General features: G+C 36.6%; 1 protein-coding gene across 1 annotated transcript; it reads left to right on the top strand.

The window, feature by feature from the left end:
• LOC134846711 (P2X purinoceptor 4-like) lies at positions 1-5306 on the top strand. Its single transcript, XM_063864095.1, has 4 exons — positions 1-473; positions 804-1117; positions 3617-3806; positions 4136-5306. Exons 1-4 carry the CDS (start codon positions 290-292, stop codon positions 5158-5160), a joined length of 1713 nt encoding a protein of 570 aa, XP_063720165.1. The 5' UTR covers positions 1-289; the 3' UTR covers positions 5161-5306.
• Positions 5307-13723: the final 8417 nt, after the last annotated feature.

Here is a 13723-nt window from a genome sequence, read left to right as displayed (position 1 = left end):
TTTGTTTCCCAAGTTAATATAAATCAAATTGAAAATTAAACTTAATGCTACATTTGAAATAGAAACAAAAGAACATTTTGCCATTTTAAAAACATAGCGTTTCATTGGAAACACGACAGCATAACAGGCCATTTTCCTTTTTATAAGGAATTGTGAAGAAAAATAATTCTTATTGCACGACACAACAACAGCAAGAGATTAAAAATAACCATCCCTTGTCCTAAACGGACATCCGGAAACCGCCGAGTTCAAATTACATTGATGTATTGTTTGGATTATCATATGTAAGATGGGTTGGATGACACGTTGGATGACAGAGCACTTGTTCAGCTACGAGACTGAGAAATTAGTGCAGGTGCCCACTCTGAAGATAGGCATAGTTCACAGGAGCATCCAGCTGCTCATCATCTGCTACACTGTCATATTTGTCATCATCATTGAGAAAAGATACCAAGGCACTACCGACGCCCAAGGTCAGTTCACATAAGCACATATTCACCGTCTTCAAACAATAGAACCACTTGCAACGGCGTACTCGAGAATTTTTGACCGGTCGGTGGTTTTTGAAGTGCTTTACGACTTCTTTTTAGTTAGCCATTCGAATGGTTTGAGCTCTGTTAAGACTTAGGAATGACCAATAACACATTTGCTTGATCAGCCGACCATTTTTTTTGGAAAAAAGGCTTGTTGCGGCCAAAAATTGCGTTTTGTCGGCGTATGCTTTCCCTCAAATTTACAATAAAATTTTTTCTAGTTTTACCAGTTTTATCCTATTTCCCTTATGATGTATTTTTATTATTTAGGTGTCTCTTCCACAAAATTAAAGGGCGTGGCCTACTTGAGAGGACTGAACCACCCAGACTACCACAAAGTGTGGGATGTAGCAGACTATGTGTACCCTGCCAACCTCGAATCATCGGTCACTGTCATCACCAACGCCGTCATCACCCCTCTTCAGACACCCTCCTTCTGTCCCGCAGACCCCGAAGTGGGACCCCTTTGCGACTGCCCTGAGAGAGAATGCAAGAGCCAGTGTGTTCCGAATAGGGCGGAGCCAACAGGGAACGGAGTGAGAACAGGTAACTGCGTTCCAAGTGCAGCCGACCCCGAAGTGAAGGTGTGAGCGATCGAAGGGTGGTGTCCGGTGGAGATAGATACCTTGCCGACCAAAGGAGTCCTGATAGACGAGGCCGTAAACTCAAAAATAGTCATGGAAACTCTTAATTGCAGTTCAAATAACAATAAAAAAATTTTACATGATTAAACCCATCTGACCTTTTTTTTATCGTACTGGTGGCCAAAAATAGGGTGTGGCACCACACGGTTTGCTTTTTAAATATAAATGTACAAGTTCACAGTCAAACAAGACTGCTCGTATCAGGACGAAGCCTTGAATGTTCCGACTGCCTTTTAAGGTTTATTGAGCAGCAGTAATACATAAAAAAATTAAATAAAATAAAATGAAATTTTTATAAAAATCATCCCCCCACACGCAATATAAAGTACAAAAAGATAGATTTCGTTCCTTGTAACAAATCAATTATGGCAAATAAATTTCGTTCAACCAATTTGGAACGATTTATAAGACGAATTAAATCTCCGCTTACGCGTTAATTAATAGCGCGAATTATATTGCGCGTTAATTGTCCCAAATTGGTCATAATGGCCAAAATGGCAATCTTTAAACCCTCATAACTTTACAAAAAATGTTCAGGTGAAATATCTTCTAAAATATAAGCTCAGGACAACAATACCTTTTGAATGATATAAAAAAAATTCCGTCAAAATGGCTAGTTAAAAAGTCAACATTTGTCTGAAGAAAAAAAAAACCCACCCGAGCACAAATATTCCGTTATTTTCGCATCGAAAGTCGGAACAATTACATTAGGCTATCGGCGTGACTGCCCTATTTTTCAGTGTTTTCATCAAAGGATTGCAATCCAGCAGCTCATTATGTGAGAACTAAAAAAAAAGAGATTTAACAATTGATTTCTGATTGCATTTTCGTTGTCAACACGAGCCAAACACTGAGTTATTTTTTCATGGGGCAGTGTGCAGGATTGTAATAACACCGTTTTTAGGCCACGTTTAGAACCTAAATGCAATCAGAATTCAATTCTTGTATATCTGGTTTTTTCGAGTGCACACATAATAAGCAGCTGGATTGCAATCTCTATGTAAGAACACTGAATAGAGAAACCTTCAGATTTCCATTAACTCATTCCAATCCAGTTTTTCTGATAGCATTAAATTTTTGCGTGGCATTCGTCTGCATCTCATCTCATTTGTCAGCATCTCTTTTCAAATTCTTAAGTTTTCTACTTTTTCAAACAAACATCAAAATTTTTTTAATTTTTAAATGTTGAAACACAATGATGAGCTTCTATTTTGAGACGATTCAAAAATGAACAGATAAAACGTATTCAAAAAAATTTGATTAAATGGCGAAATTTATGAGCAACCTTGGTTTCAGGTTAAAAGAACCCTTTTTCGGATTCGATATTCTGACCACTTATTACAATTTTACGACATTTTTTGGCTGTATGGCACCATTTTTCTAAAAACTATTTTATAGGGACAAGATTACTAATTGATAGGGCCGAAAAACGGTCATATAGGGGGCCAGAAAATTATCGGCTAAATAGGATCTTTAGAAAGTTTGGTTAAGCTCAGAGATACAATTTGGACGAGAAACTAAATTGGGCGAAGTTTATGAACAGTTTTTCTAAATCTGGTTTTATGTCAAGAGCGGATTTGAGGGGGGCGGGGTGGGGCGGACGCCTCCTACTCAGGGATTCGACCTCCAGCCGACCCAAAGGGTCCCCCTTTGGTACTTTTTCAGGTTCCATTTTTGGCCGACTGACCCTAAAATTTTTCTAAAGGCGCCTTCGTCGCCAATATATACTAACTTTGAGGGGGAGCGCGTGCCAAAAAATAACGCGATTTTTTTGTCAAAATTTTCCTTAAACTGCCCAAAAACGGCTTTTTTGACCTGTTTTTCCAAAAATTTGCCTACGGCGCAGAAAATTTGGCCAAAACAGCGTTTTTTTAGTGCTTTAGGGAAGCTCGGAAAATCAATGTGGTCAACCTAAAAAACTTTCGGTTTTCCATTCAATGAATAGCTAATATGGCTACAGTTTTTTTATTACAACACTAAAATTTGCTTAAAATATCGTTATTGATGCATGAAAACACTCCTACGCCACCAAAATAAACTCATGGAATAGAGTTTACATCAATACGTAGTCATGGTTTGGTTATGAAATAAAAGACGAATGATGGCGTCAGGTTTCACCACAAGCAAGTTCAAAAAGCAATGCACGCATAATTTTTTTTGTTTCCCAAGTTAATATAAATCAAATTGAAAATTAAACTTAATGCTACATTTGAAATAGAAACAAAAGAACATTTTGCCATTTTAAAAACATAGCGTTTCATTGGAAACACGACAGCATAACAGGCCATTTTCCTTTTTATAAGGAATTGTGAAGAAAAATAATTCTTATTGCACGACACAACAACAGCAAGAGATTAAAAATAACCATCCGTTGTCCTAAACGGACATCCGGAAACCGCCGAGTTCAAATTACATTGATGTATTGTTTGGATTATCATCTGTAAGATGGGTTGGATGACACGTTGGATGACAGAGCACTTGTTCAGCTACGAGACTGAGAAATTAGTGCAGGTGCCCACTCTGAAGATAGGCATAGTTCACAGGAGCATCCAGCTGCTCATCATCTGCTACACTGTCATATTTGTCATCATCATTGAGAAAGGATACCAAGGCACTACCGACGCCCAAGGTCAGTTCACATAAGCACATATTCACCGTCTTCAAACAATAGAACCACTTGCAACGGCGTACTCGAGAATTTTTGACCGGTCGGTGGTTTTTGAAGTGCTTTACGACTTCTTTTTAGTTAGCCATTCGAATGGTTTGAGCTCTGTTAAAACTTAGGAATGACCAATAACACATTTGCTTGATCAGCCGACCATTTTTTTTGGAAAAAAGCTTGTTGCGGCCAAAAATTGCGTTTTGTCGGCGTATGCTTTCCCTCAAATTTACAATAAAATTTTTTCTAGTTTTACCAGTTTTGTCCTATTTCCCTTATGATGTATTTTTATTATTTAGGTGTCTCTTCCACAAAATTAAAGGGCGTGGCCTACTTGAGAGGACTGAACCACCCAGACTACCACAAAGTGTGGGATGTAGCAGACTATGTGTACCCTGCCAACCTCGAATCATCGGTCGCTGTCATCACCAACGCCGTCATCACCCCTCTTCAGACACCCTCCTTCTGTCCCGCAGACCCCGAAGTGGGACCCCTTTGCGACTGCCCTGAGAGAGAATGCAAGAGCCAGTGTGTTCCGAATAGGGCGGAGCCAACAGGGAACGGAGTGAGAACAGGTAACTGCGTTCCAAGTGCAGCCGACCCCGAAGTGAAGGTGTGTGAGATCGAAGGGTGGTGTCCGGTGGAGATAGATACCTTGCCGACCAAAGGAGTCCTGATAGACGAGGCCGTAAACTTCACCCTATTCATTCGCAGCACAATGGAGTTCAAAAAATACGGCTTCATGAAACGGAATATTTTAGACCCGGAAACAATTCGAAATTGTCATTACAGTTCGACGGACAATGTTTACTGTCCAATTTTCAGAATTGGCGACATGTTAGAGCGAGCTGGGGTCAAGTTTGAAGACATTGCAAAGTACGGCGGAATTTTGGGCATTTTTCTGACTTGGGACTGTAACCTTGACTATTCTTGGGACGACTGCCACCCGAAATACTCTTTCAAGCGTCTTGATGACCCCGAAAGCGGAGGTCACAACTTCAGATACGCGAACTTCTACCGACAGAATGGAACTCAATACCGCGATTTGATCAAAGCGTACGGGATAAGGTTTGACATTATAGTTGAAGGCACAGGTCGCAAATTCGACATTATAGTTCTAGTTAATAGCATTGCCAGTGGCTTAGCATTACTAGTGATCGCCAGCATAGTTTGCGATTTTCTAATAATCTATGTGGTAGATAATAGACATTTCTACAAAAATCAAAAGATTTCTGTAGTTTCCGAGGAAATTGAGGAGCAAAGTTCGACCAGTTACGGAACTCTGGAATCGTCGAAGACTCCACACGAGAGCGCTGGAAAGTAAAATGAAATTCTGTAGCTTTTGCCCCAAAACTGCACAAGGTGATTTCTCGAAAATAAAACCCAACGAAGATAATTTACTGACGTACAAGAATTTAATGATGTACAGTTGGCTCAATACTATTTACTGTAATATATTTTTAGTTTGTTTTTGAGCGTCACTTTTTACTTAGTTTGAAAAATAAGAAAACAGACTCTAAAAGTAAGTGATAATGTTGACTTAATTCGATTATTACAAACACTTATAAGCCTATGAAGTTACATATGCCATAATCTATTAAGTTTGTCAAAACCAGAATACATCTCAAGTGATTGGATGACACTTGCAATGAAGATAGAGAGTTTTTTCAAGAGCGGAGGAATTTTGACTTAGAAATACTTTTTTATTGACATTCTTTTGATTTCAAACATGCGATACATCTATTTCAAACTTGCTTGGCACAACTTGCGATATAGCGGAAACATGTCACGGCAAGCTAGTAGACAGAAAAATCCACAAACTTTGAACAAGAACTTTAAAAAATTGAAAAACTGACGCCCAGTGAAAACAAATTATTGTCACTTACTAATATAGCTCTGAAGCTTTGAAGCGCTATGTTTTTAACGTCGCCCGAAGCACACATCCACTTAAAATTCTATTATCACACTCCAAATGATGCAATATGAGTTGTCTATGCCAACCCGGGTTGACCGCCATACAGTAAAAATACTAGTCATACAGTTCCATACAATTTGTCTATGAAAAAATCCTAGTCATACAGTTCCCATATTATGGGAATTGTATGACTAGCGTTTTTTTGGAACTAAAATTGTTTCTCGATTGAAAACAAAAACTCGAGAAACTAAAAATTAACCTCTTTAAAATAGTGGTCTTTAAAACATTGATCTCAAAATTTATTGGAAAAATTTTTTGAATTTTTTTCCGAAAAAAAGTATTGAAAAAACGCTAGTCATACAGTTTCCATCCTATAAGACCAGTCGAAACTACTTGACCCGATAAATCTTCAAAGCGAAAAAATCAAAAGGGAAACTATACCAAATAGGAAGCTATCAATCTAGCTTGCTATTAATTTTTAGTAAAAGCCTTCGTAAAATCTGCATAAAAAACTATTTTCTCGAAACTAAGCCGACAAAGGCTAAATGGATACATAGAAAAACCGACCGATGAAAATTTCCAAAAAAAGTTTCAATATCAAGAGTGCTGATACAGTGCTGATTTAAATTAACCGGACAAAACGCGCTAAACTTGAAATTTAAAACGCATTTTTCTCAAATTGGATTGAGTTTAGGTGAAAATTTATGAAGACAAAACTTGCTTAAAATTTTAGCAGAATTGAAATGGTGCAATTGGTTTTGCAAAATTCGGGCCCAAAATTTTACGCCAAAAATGGGTCATTTGGCTTTTCTTAGTTGATAAAAAATTAGCCGAAAATACCCAGTCGATCACAGACATAACTATATCAAAGTGAGACCCTTACGTAGCCCAACAAACTTTAAGAAGGGTATAATCTCCAAAATATTGTATAAGTTAATTTATTTTTGTTTGATAGACAAAAAAGGTCATTTTTACTATATAAAATACCAACTTTTTATTTAAAAACAATTTTTAAACAATATGCAATTTTTTTTGGAGAAAATACCCTTCTTAAAGTTTGTTGAGCTACGTAAGGGGCTCACTTTGACATAATTATGTCTGCGATCGACTGGGTATTTTTGGCGTAATTTTTGATTAACTAAGAAAAGCCAAAATGACCCATTTTTGGGGTAAAAATTTTGGACCCGAATTTCGCAGAGCAAATTACACCATAATAATTCTTCTAAAATTCTAAACAAGTTTTGTCTTCATAAGTTTTCACCTAAACTCAACCCATTTTGAGAAAAATGCGTTTTAAATTTCAAGTTAACCGCGTTTTGTCCGGTTAATTTAAATCAGCACTGTATAACTTCTAAGTGTTTAGTAATAGCAGTTGTCAAGAGGTATAATTTCAATTTTTGAGAAAAATTTGAGCATGTCAGAGCCTGATTGTAAGAGTTCACGTGCTGTCTAGAAGTTCAAGTGAATTTGGTAAACAAATTGTTAACCCACAAAAGTCTACATTTCGATTGCATAACTCTAGCAAATTAATAATTCTCGCTAATTAAAAAAAAACTGGCCTGAATTTTTTTCGCTTGTAAACATTTTAGGATATTTCTGAAAATTGCCTTTAGATATTTTTTCGATATTATGACGTTTTTTTTCGATGTTTCCAAAATATTCAAAAACCATCGAGGTCGAAACATTCTGTGCTAATTAAGCTGCTTGTTATATTTAAAATGGTTAGCGTGATTCTTTTAAAAGTAAATTGTTAATTGAGGTGAGGTGAGATTTCTCGTTTCGCTCAGACAGAACTTTGTTGACAAGTTTGAATTGAATTTTGTTCATGTGTCTAAATGGAAACTTTTTTAGTTCAATTTCATTTCAATTTTGTTTAAGATGACCTAAAAGGTGTGGGAAAGAACTCTGGCTGAAAACTATTTTTTTTAGGTTTTTTAAGGATAACTCAATCTGGATCTTTTAAATATGAGCCCAATACAAAATTTCAAAAAAAAATGTTTGAATGTTGAGAAAAATAGGGCTGCGTTTTTTTCCGTTTTTTTTAAAAATCAGTTCACGCTGAGGATGGAATGAGAAAGTGATTCTTTTGTGTAAGTGTTCTACAAGTTCAACTTTATCTTAGCTATCGTCTTTTCATTGAAAAGCTCTTAGCATAGTACAAGGGCATTAATTGTGAGGCCGTCCAGTCGAGTGTCCGATCTACTGCCATGGAAATGATAGTGTCTGCAGCTCTCACTTGAACTTCATAAAACAATTCTTCATAAATAATTTCAATTTGGAATGTGGGAAAAAATTTAACATCGACTGTCGTTAGATGGGCATGTTAAGGCGTACTGATAGGTCCTCTTTGAACAAACCCTGAACCGAACGATCCGACTGCGTTTCAAATATATGAAACAATTTTAAAATTTTTAAAAAAAGTTTTGTAAATCATCACTCCACCCGCTATGTTAAATACAAAGTGATAATTTCGCATATAGCTAATTATTAACTAGACCAAGCATCTTGCCTCATTTCAATTTCGAACGATTTCTTAGAAGTTCTTAGATAAGACGAAAATTATCGCGCGGTAATTGTCCCGGATTGGGCAAATTGGCTATTTTTAAACCCTCATTATTTTTACAAAATGTAATTACAGGTGAAATATATTTACAACAAAAGGTTTCGAATGATAAAGAAAAAAATCCCTTCCGAAATTGCTAGTTAAAAAGTCGAAATTTGTGTGCAAAAAAAAACGAAAAAACCACCCGAGCTTAAATATTACGTATGTCACTTTCTTCGAAAGTCAAAACAACAACTTCAAATCTATAATTTGTGACGTCAAAGAAAACATTCGCATGTCAAAACCGTGAACTAAATCTCATTATTTTTCATGAGAATATTGTTTATGACGGTAAGTAATGCAGATTTGAAATTGTTTCGTTTTGAATATAATCGATTGTCCAGAAGATGAGATGGATTCCCAAATCCACACTCAAAAATTACGCTTGTGAATTTTGAATTATTGTTTGGTAGGTGTTAATAGGTTTCAGGGTACTAGGGACACTGATGAACCCCGTAAAAACTTTAGGATGAGCCGCGGGCAATGTCCAACTGAACTTCCTCAGTCGCGCCTCTCCCCCGGATTGATAAAAGATCTTTGCAGATGCCTAGACACTGAATTTAAACCAACTTAAGTCCAACGCCATTCAAAACTCAGTTTTTGGTTTGCCGACAGCTCGAAAGGTGAGGCCTTAGAATACTAAAGAAGCACAGAACAAAACAAGTGCAGAAGTTCAAGCAAAGATTCGCCGTGAGCAGGAAAAGAAAGTATAGACTCCGATATCGCCCTCGAGTTCTAGGGCTCAAGTGACACCCTAGAAAGTAATCCACCCGATCATGGATCAGTGTATCATGACGCTTTCGAAAGACTTGTCGACATCGTCTGCTTTGGAACTATTCAAATTTCGCGCAATAGACAAGCCTTTAACTCGTATTCACTTCAGCAGGGAACGTGCTAATAAGCTGGCGTCGCTTCACAAGTTACCCCAGAGCTAGTTGAAGAGACGTCATCCGCACTGGACCCATATTTTCACCGACCCCTTGTCTAATTTTATTTCTAATTTATGAATTAACATGTCTTTTCAGTTTTTTCTTTCAGTTTCTTAGGTCCAAGCCTGGTTATGGTCAATTCATAAAGTGTTCACAATTACTTTAAATTAGATTCAAGTTTTTTGCTTATATTATCTTCAAATCGAAAATTTGTAGATGTTTTGCGCAAGTAAGGATTAAGTTGATGAGCAACTAAGGATATACATCCAGAAAAAAATTGGCGATTTCAGTAAACAAATTTGAAATTTTTTTGTTTTTGTTTTCTAACTTTTGACTTGCTTTCACAAAACGCTCTTCGTTAGGACACTAACAAGACGAATAGGGTCCCTTTCTGGGAAGTCTGTCGCTGTTGCGGCAGGGTTGGCACCATTTGCACCATAGACCACCTTCACCAAGAAACATCCGTTCTACCAGTTAGACGACACCTCAGAATGCGAACGATACAACATCATCTCGCCAACCACTTGCCAGATCACCCAGGAAACCAACTCACGAAAGAACCCAAGAACCCACGAAGACTCATGAAAGAAACCCTCCAAACACGATATGAAGAAAGATACATTGAACCTCTACTCGACAGCAATAGACCTCTAACCGAAAAGAAGTACAGAAACCTGCTAAAAACGATCCACACAAATGAGATACGCGACGCCTTACAAACCTACGAATACCCAGCAGTCCTCGGACACAATCCACCAAAAATTGCCAAAGAAGAAATCGAATTACCAAGAACAACAAGAAGAACACTGGCACAGCTCAGATCCGGCTACTCAAAGTTCCTGAACTCGTACATGAACAGAATTGACCCGACAGTAAGCGAACTCTGCCCGGACTGCCAGCAAACAAGCCACACAACTATACACCTGTTCGACTGCATCGCAAATCCTACGAACTTAACCCCAGCCGATCTCTGGAAGCAACCGAAGAAGACAGCAATATTCCTGAAACTCCCCACAACCCTGGACCCAACAACGAGCGACGAATAGATCTCAGAAGGGCAACAACAACAACAACAACACTAACAAGACTGCTCGATCAAGACGAGGCTATGGAAAGTTCCAGTTGCCCTCAAAGTGCCTGTAATACAGTTGGATATAGTTTTCAAAGAAAAAAATCCCACCACACATCTGGCAAAGAACAAATTGACGTGTTTTGCATGTACTGAGCAATCATGTTCACCAATTAGCATTTCTCAATTTAATCCGAAATGATATCTGATCTGAGCCATATTAATTCACAGTGAGGGATTAGAAAAAACTGTTATGAGATCTGATCCCGGATCCAGAGGCTCAGCTCAATGTATTGAGGTGATCCTGAAGCTTTCCATGAATTTGCTGGGCTGTTGACTGAAAAAAATGTGTCAATGTTTTTAAGTTAACGAGACTGATCTTTTGAACTCTCCTGAAGCATGAAAGCAATTTTCATTTTAAAATTGTAAACATTAAAAATGCTTAGTGGTTGCAAAATTTTGTCGTAATATGGCAATTATTCTGTAAAGGCACTGAATATTTTATAGGAATTGAACAAGAAGTTGTAGAGAAATTGAGGAATTAAAAAACCAAGAGGCGTGAAAGTTTTTTTCTTCAAACTCTTGGAAAAACTGCAGTTTTTGAAATATCTGGGTAAAACAATCGATTCGAAGTTTCTTTCCTTAAGCGCCACTATAATTCTTTCATTTTTAAACCTTTTTTTCAAAAAACTTGATTAAACAGAAAACTCGGGTTTAATCAAGTTTTTACTCAACAACGGGATGCAATCTGCATCCATGTTATAAAAAACACAAAAACTATATTTCTTAAGGAATAATGAATCTTTTGTTCTGCACTGTTTGACCTCATTGCGTGGTACTTTTGAATAACTCAGAAATCCATACATTGCAATTATTTGAGTTTTTTCACTTAAAAAAATTTCTGGAATAACTTTCAAAAAATGTGAAGTGATGTGGAAAATAAAGTTGATTCGATTCTTAAAGGCTATGTGCAGCAAGAATAGACTCTGTGTAATATTGTGTTTAATATTTTTTGTGACGGTGATTTCGCTGCAGACTTTACCTTCTTTAATTGATAATTATCGCCCAAAATTAATTAATATCTCACCAGAAGAAATAGCGCAAGCTGCTGCTTCTTGGAGGAAAAAATACATCCTCAAAAATTCAGACTCAATTGGAATTCAAAAGTGCCAAGTTTTCACCGACCCAAAAATGGCTCTTATAGCTCCTCAACTAGCCCGAAGGCAACTTCCGGGCATCATTTTCATAGTCAACTCCGCGTCAGGAAACTTCGAACAGCGTTCTAGAGTGAGATTCATGTTTGATCTGCTAGCGGAACTTCTGGATAGTGAGCAAGGGTTGAACACTGTCTTTTCTGCAGTCTTTGTGGTTGGCTCTACCAAAGACGTAGCAGTTGCCACTCGACTAATTGAAGAAGCGGAAACAAATCAAGATATTTTGATGTGCCACATTGAAGATTCCTACCAAACACTTACATTAAAAACATTCTTTTCAGCACAGGTAGTAACGTTTGACCGTTAGTCCTAAAAACAAATGCGCACATTCAGTGGCGTGCGCACAAGTTTTTGACAATGGGGCTGGGCAATTTTACTGGCCTGGCTTTTACGGAAAATCACATTAAGGTTATAAATTTTTGTTCGAAAATACAAAATTGCAATACAATGAATGACCATCTTGGCATCCAATTTCCTCACAATTATACCAACGCGGTTTTACCACGTTTCTTTTCTCAGTTTGATATTTGTTTTGCGGAAACCGTGTTTAATTATCCGATATTTAAACATCAGAAAAACTAAAAAGTGTTGCATACATCCGAAAAACAGCTTTACTAAAGCAAAATTTCTATGTTTTTTTTTTCAGAAAATAGAGCAAAGATCCGATTCTAAATTGGAATCGAACAGTTGAACTAAGTCTTGTTTTTAAAATTTGAACGTCATTTTGTCACATAACTTGTTCCGACCTTTGAAAATGAGTTAGTTGATTAGTAAATAATTAGTTTTCTTAATTACTTTTTTGTTTTCTCGCAAAACCAAGTACCATAACGATCATCGGATTTGATCGAGTGGTATATCAAAAAGAAGCCGTTTCAGTTGTGATTAAAACGTCTTTTTAAAAAAAATCAAGTAAGAAACTGGCTTAAAGTATTTGAACTTTAGTTGAATTTCGAGCGAGTAGAGTAGTAGAGTAACGTTCGTTTTATGAAAATTTAACTTCATTTTAGGCTTTTAGACCTAAAAGTTTTGATATAAATTAGAAAAAAAACTGTTTCAGAAATTTTATTTGGCGCTTGTTTGGCAAGGAATGTTTCATAAAAACTAACAAAAATTATTGTGCTCAAAGTTTGAAAAAAATTCGAAATTTTTAAATTTTTTTTTTGTTGTTTGTAATTTAGTTTTTGATGAAAAATATGGTCGATTATGCCTAGATTATTAGTTTTGTACGCGTTTGAAGAATTTTCTAGTCAAATCACGCTCTGGAAACAAAAAACTTTGGAATCATTTTTGCGAATTGTGCAGCAACTGGCTGGACTTGCTTCGATAAATTCGGACGTTTGACATAGCTGATGTTTAACATTTCGATGTCGATGTTTGCTCAAGACCCATGCTTTGTATATGCTGGGTGCCATGATTCCAGTCTTGATGATATCCATATAATAACATGGATTTTGTTTTGAAAAAACCGGAAAATAAGGATTTTTACAAAAGATTGGGACGGACAAATTAGCGGTTGGGAGTAGTATATGTCGGGTAGATTCAGCCGGGGGGGGGGGGGGGGGGGGGGTGAAGAACCCCATGTATTAACATAGGCTATAGAGTATTCGGTCATCACCCTACGTATTAACACATGGAATAGATTTCTCAATGTTGTAGATAGGGAATAGAGTTGGTAGGGTTTCATGGTTTGAGTGATGGTAAGAGAATGTTAAGAAAAACGGTAACTGTGTTGAGTTTTGTGGAGAAATGTCTATTTTTTGCAAAAATTTCTGCGCGCGTTATTTAATGGGTAAATATTAAGTAATTTTTTTTTTCGAAGTTTCAAAATTGGGAACCAATTGCTAAGTTCCAATTTGAAAACAATTGCAAACTTTTTGGAAAAAATTGCAAAAAATTCAAGTTTTTGGTAAAAATTGCAAAATTCTCAAAATTTTGGCTAGTGTTTTGTTGTTTTTGATCAAATTGACAAAAAATTACACATACGAGTAGAATTTAAAATTAGGCTGAACTTTTATTATAATTGGAATCATGTTGCGACAAAGATACAAAATTTTTGCACAATTTTTTCTCAAATTATTGAAACACAATAAAGTTTACCATAATTTGAGCTAAAATCGGGTTATATATTGCTCTGAACATTTAAAGGTAAGCTCATATT

Source organism: Symsagittifera roscoffensis, chromosome 5 (assembly GCF_963678635.1).
Source record: "Symsagittifera roscoffensis chromosome 5, txSymRosc1.1, whole genome shotgun sequence".
NCBI classification, from domain to species: Eukaryota; Metazoa; Xenacoelomorpha; order Acoela; family Convolutidae; genus Symsagittifera; species Symsagittifera roscoffensis.
This window is presented reverse-complemented; position numbering and strand designations above follow the sequence as displayed.

Bases quoted from the DNA above. Each gene is read 5' to 3' on its own strand.
- LOC134846711 (XM_063864095.1), top strand. From the start codon at position 290: ATGGGTTGGATGACACGTTGGATGACAGAGCACTTGTTCAGCTACGAG. The intron at 474-803 runs GTCAGTTCACAT...TTTATTATTTAG, and splicing joins AGGCACTACCGACGCCCAAG to GTGTCTCTTCCACAAAATTA. The intron at 1,118-3,616 runs GTGTGAGCGATC...TGGATTATCATC, and splicing joins CAGCCGACCCCGAAGTGAAG to TGTAAGATGGGTTGGATGAC.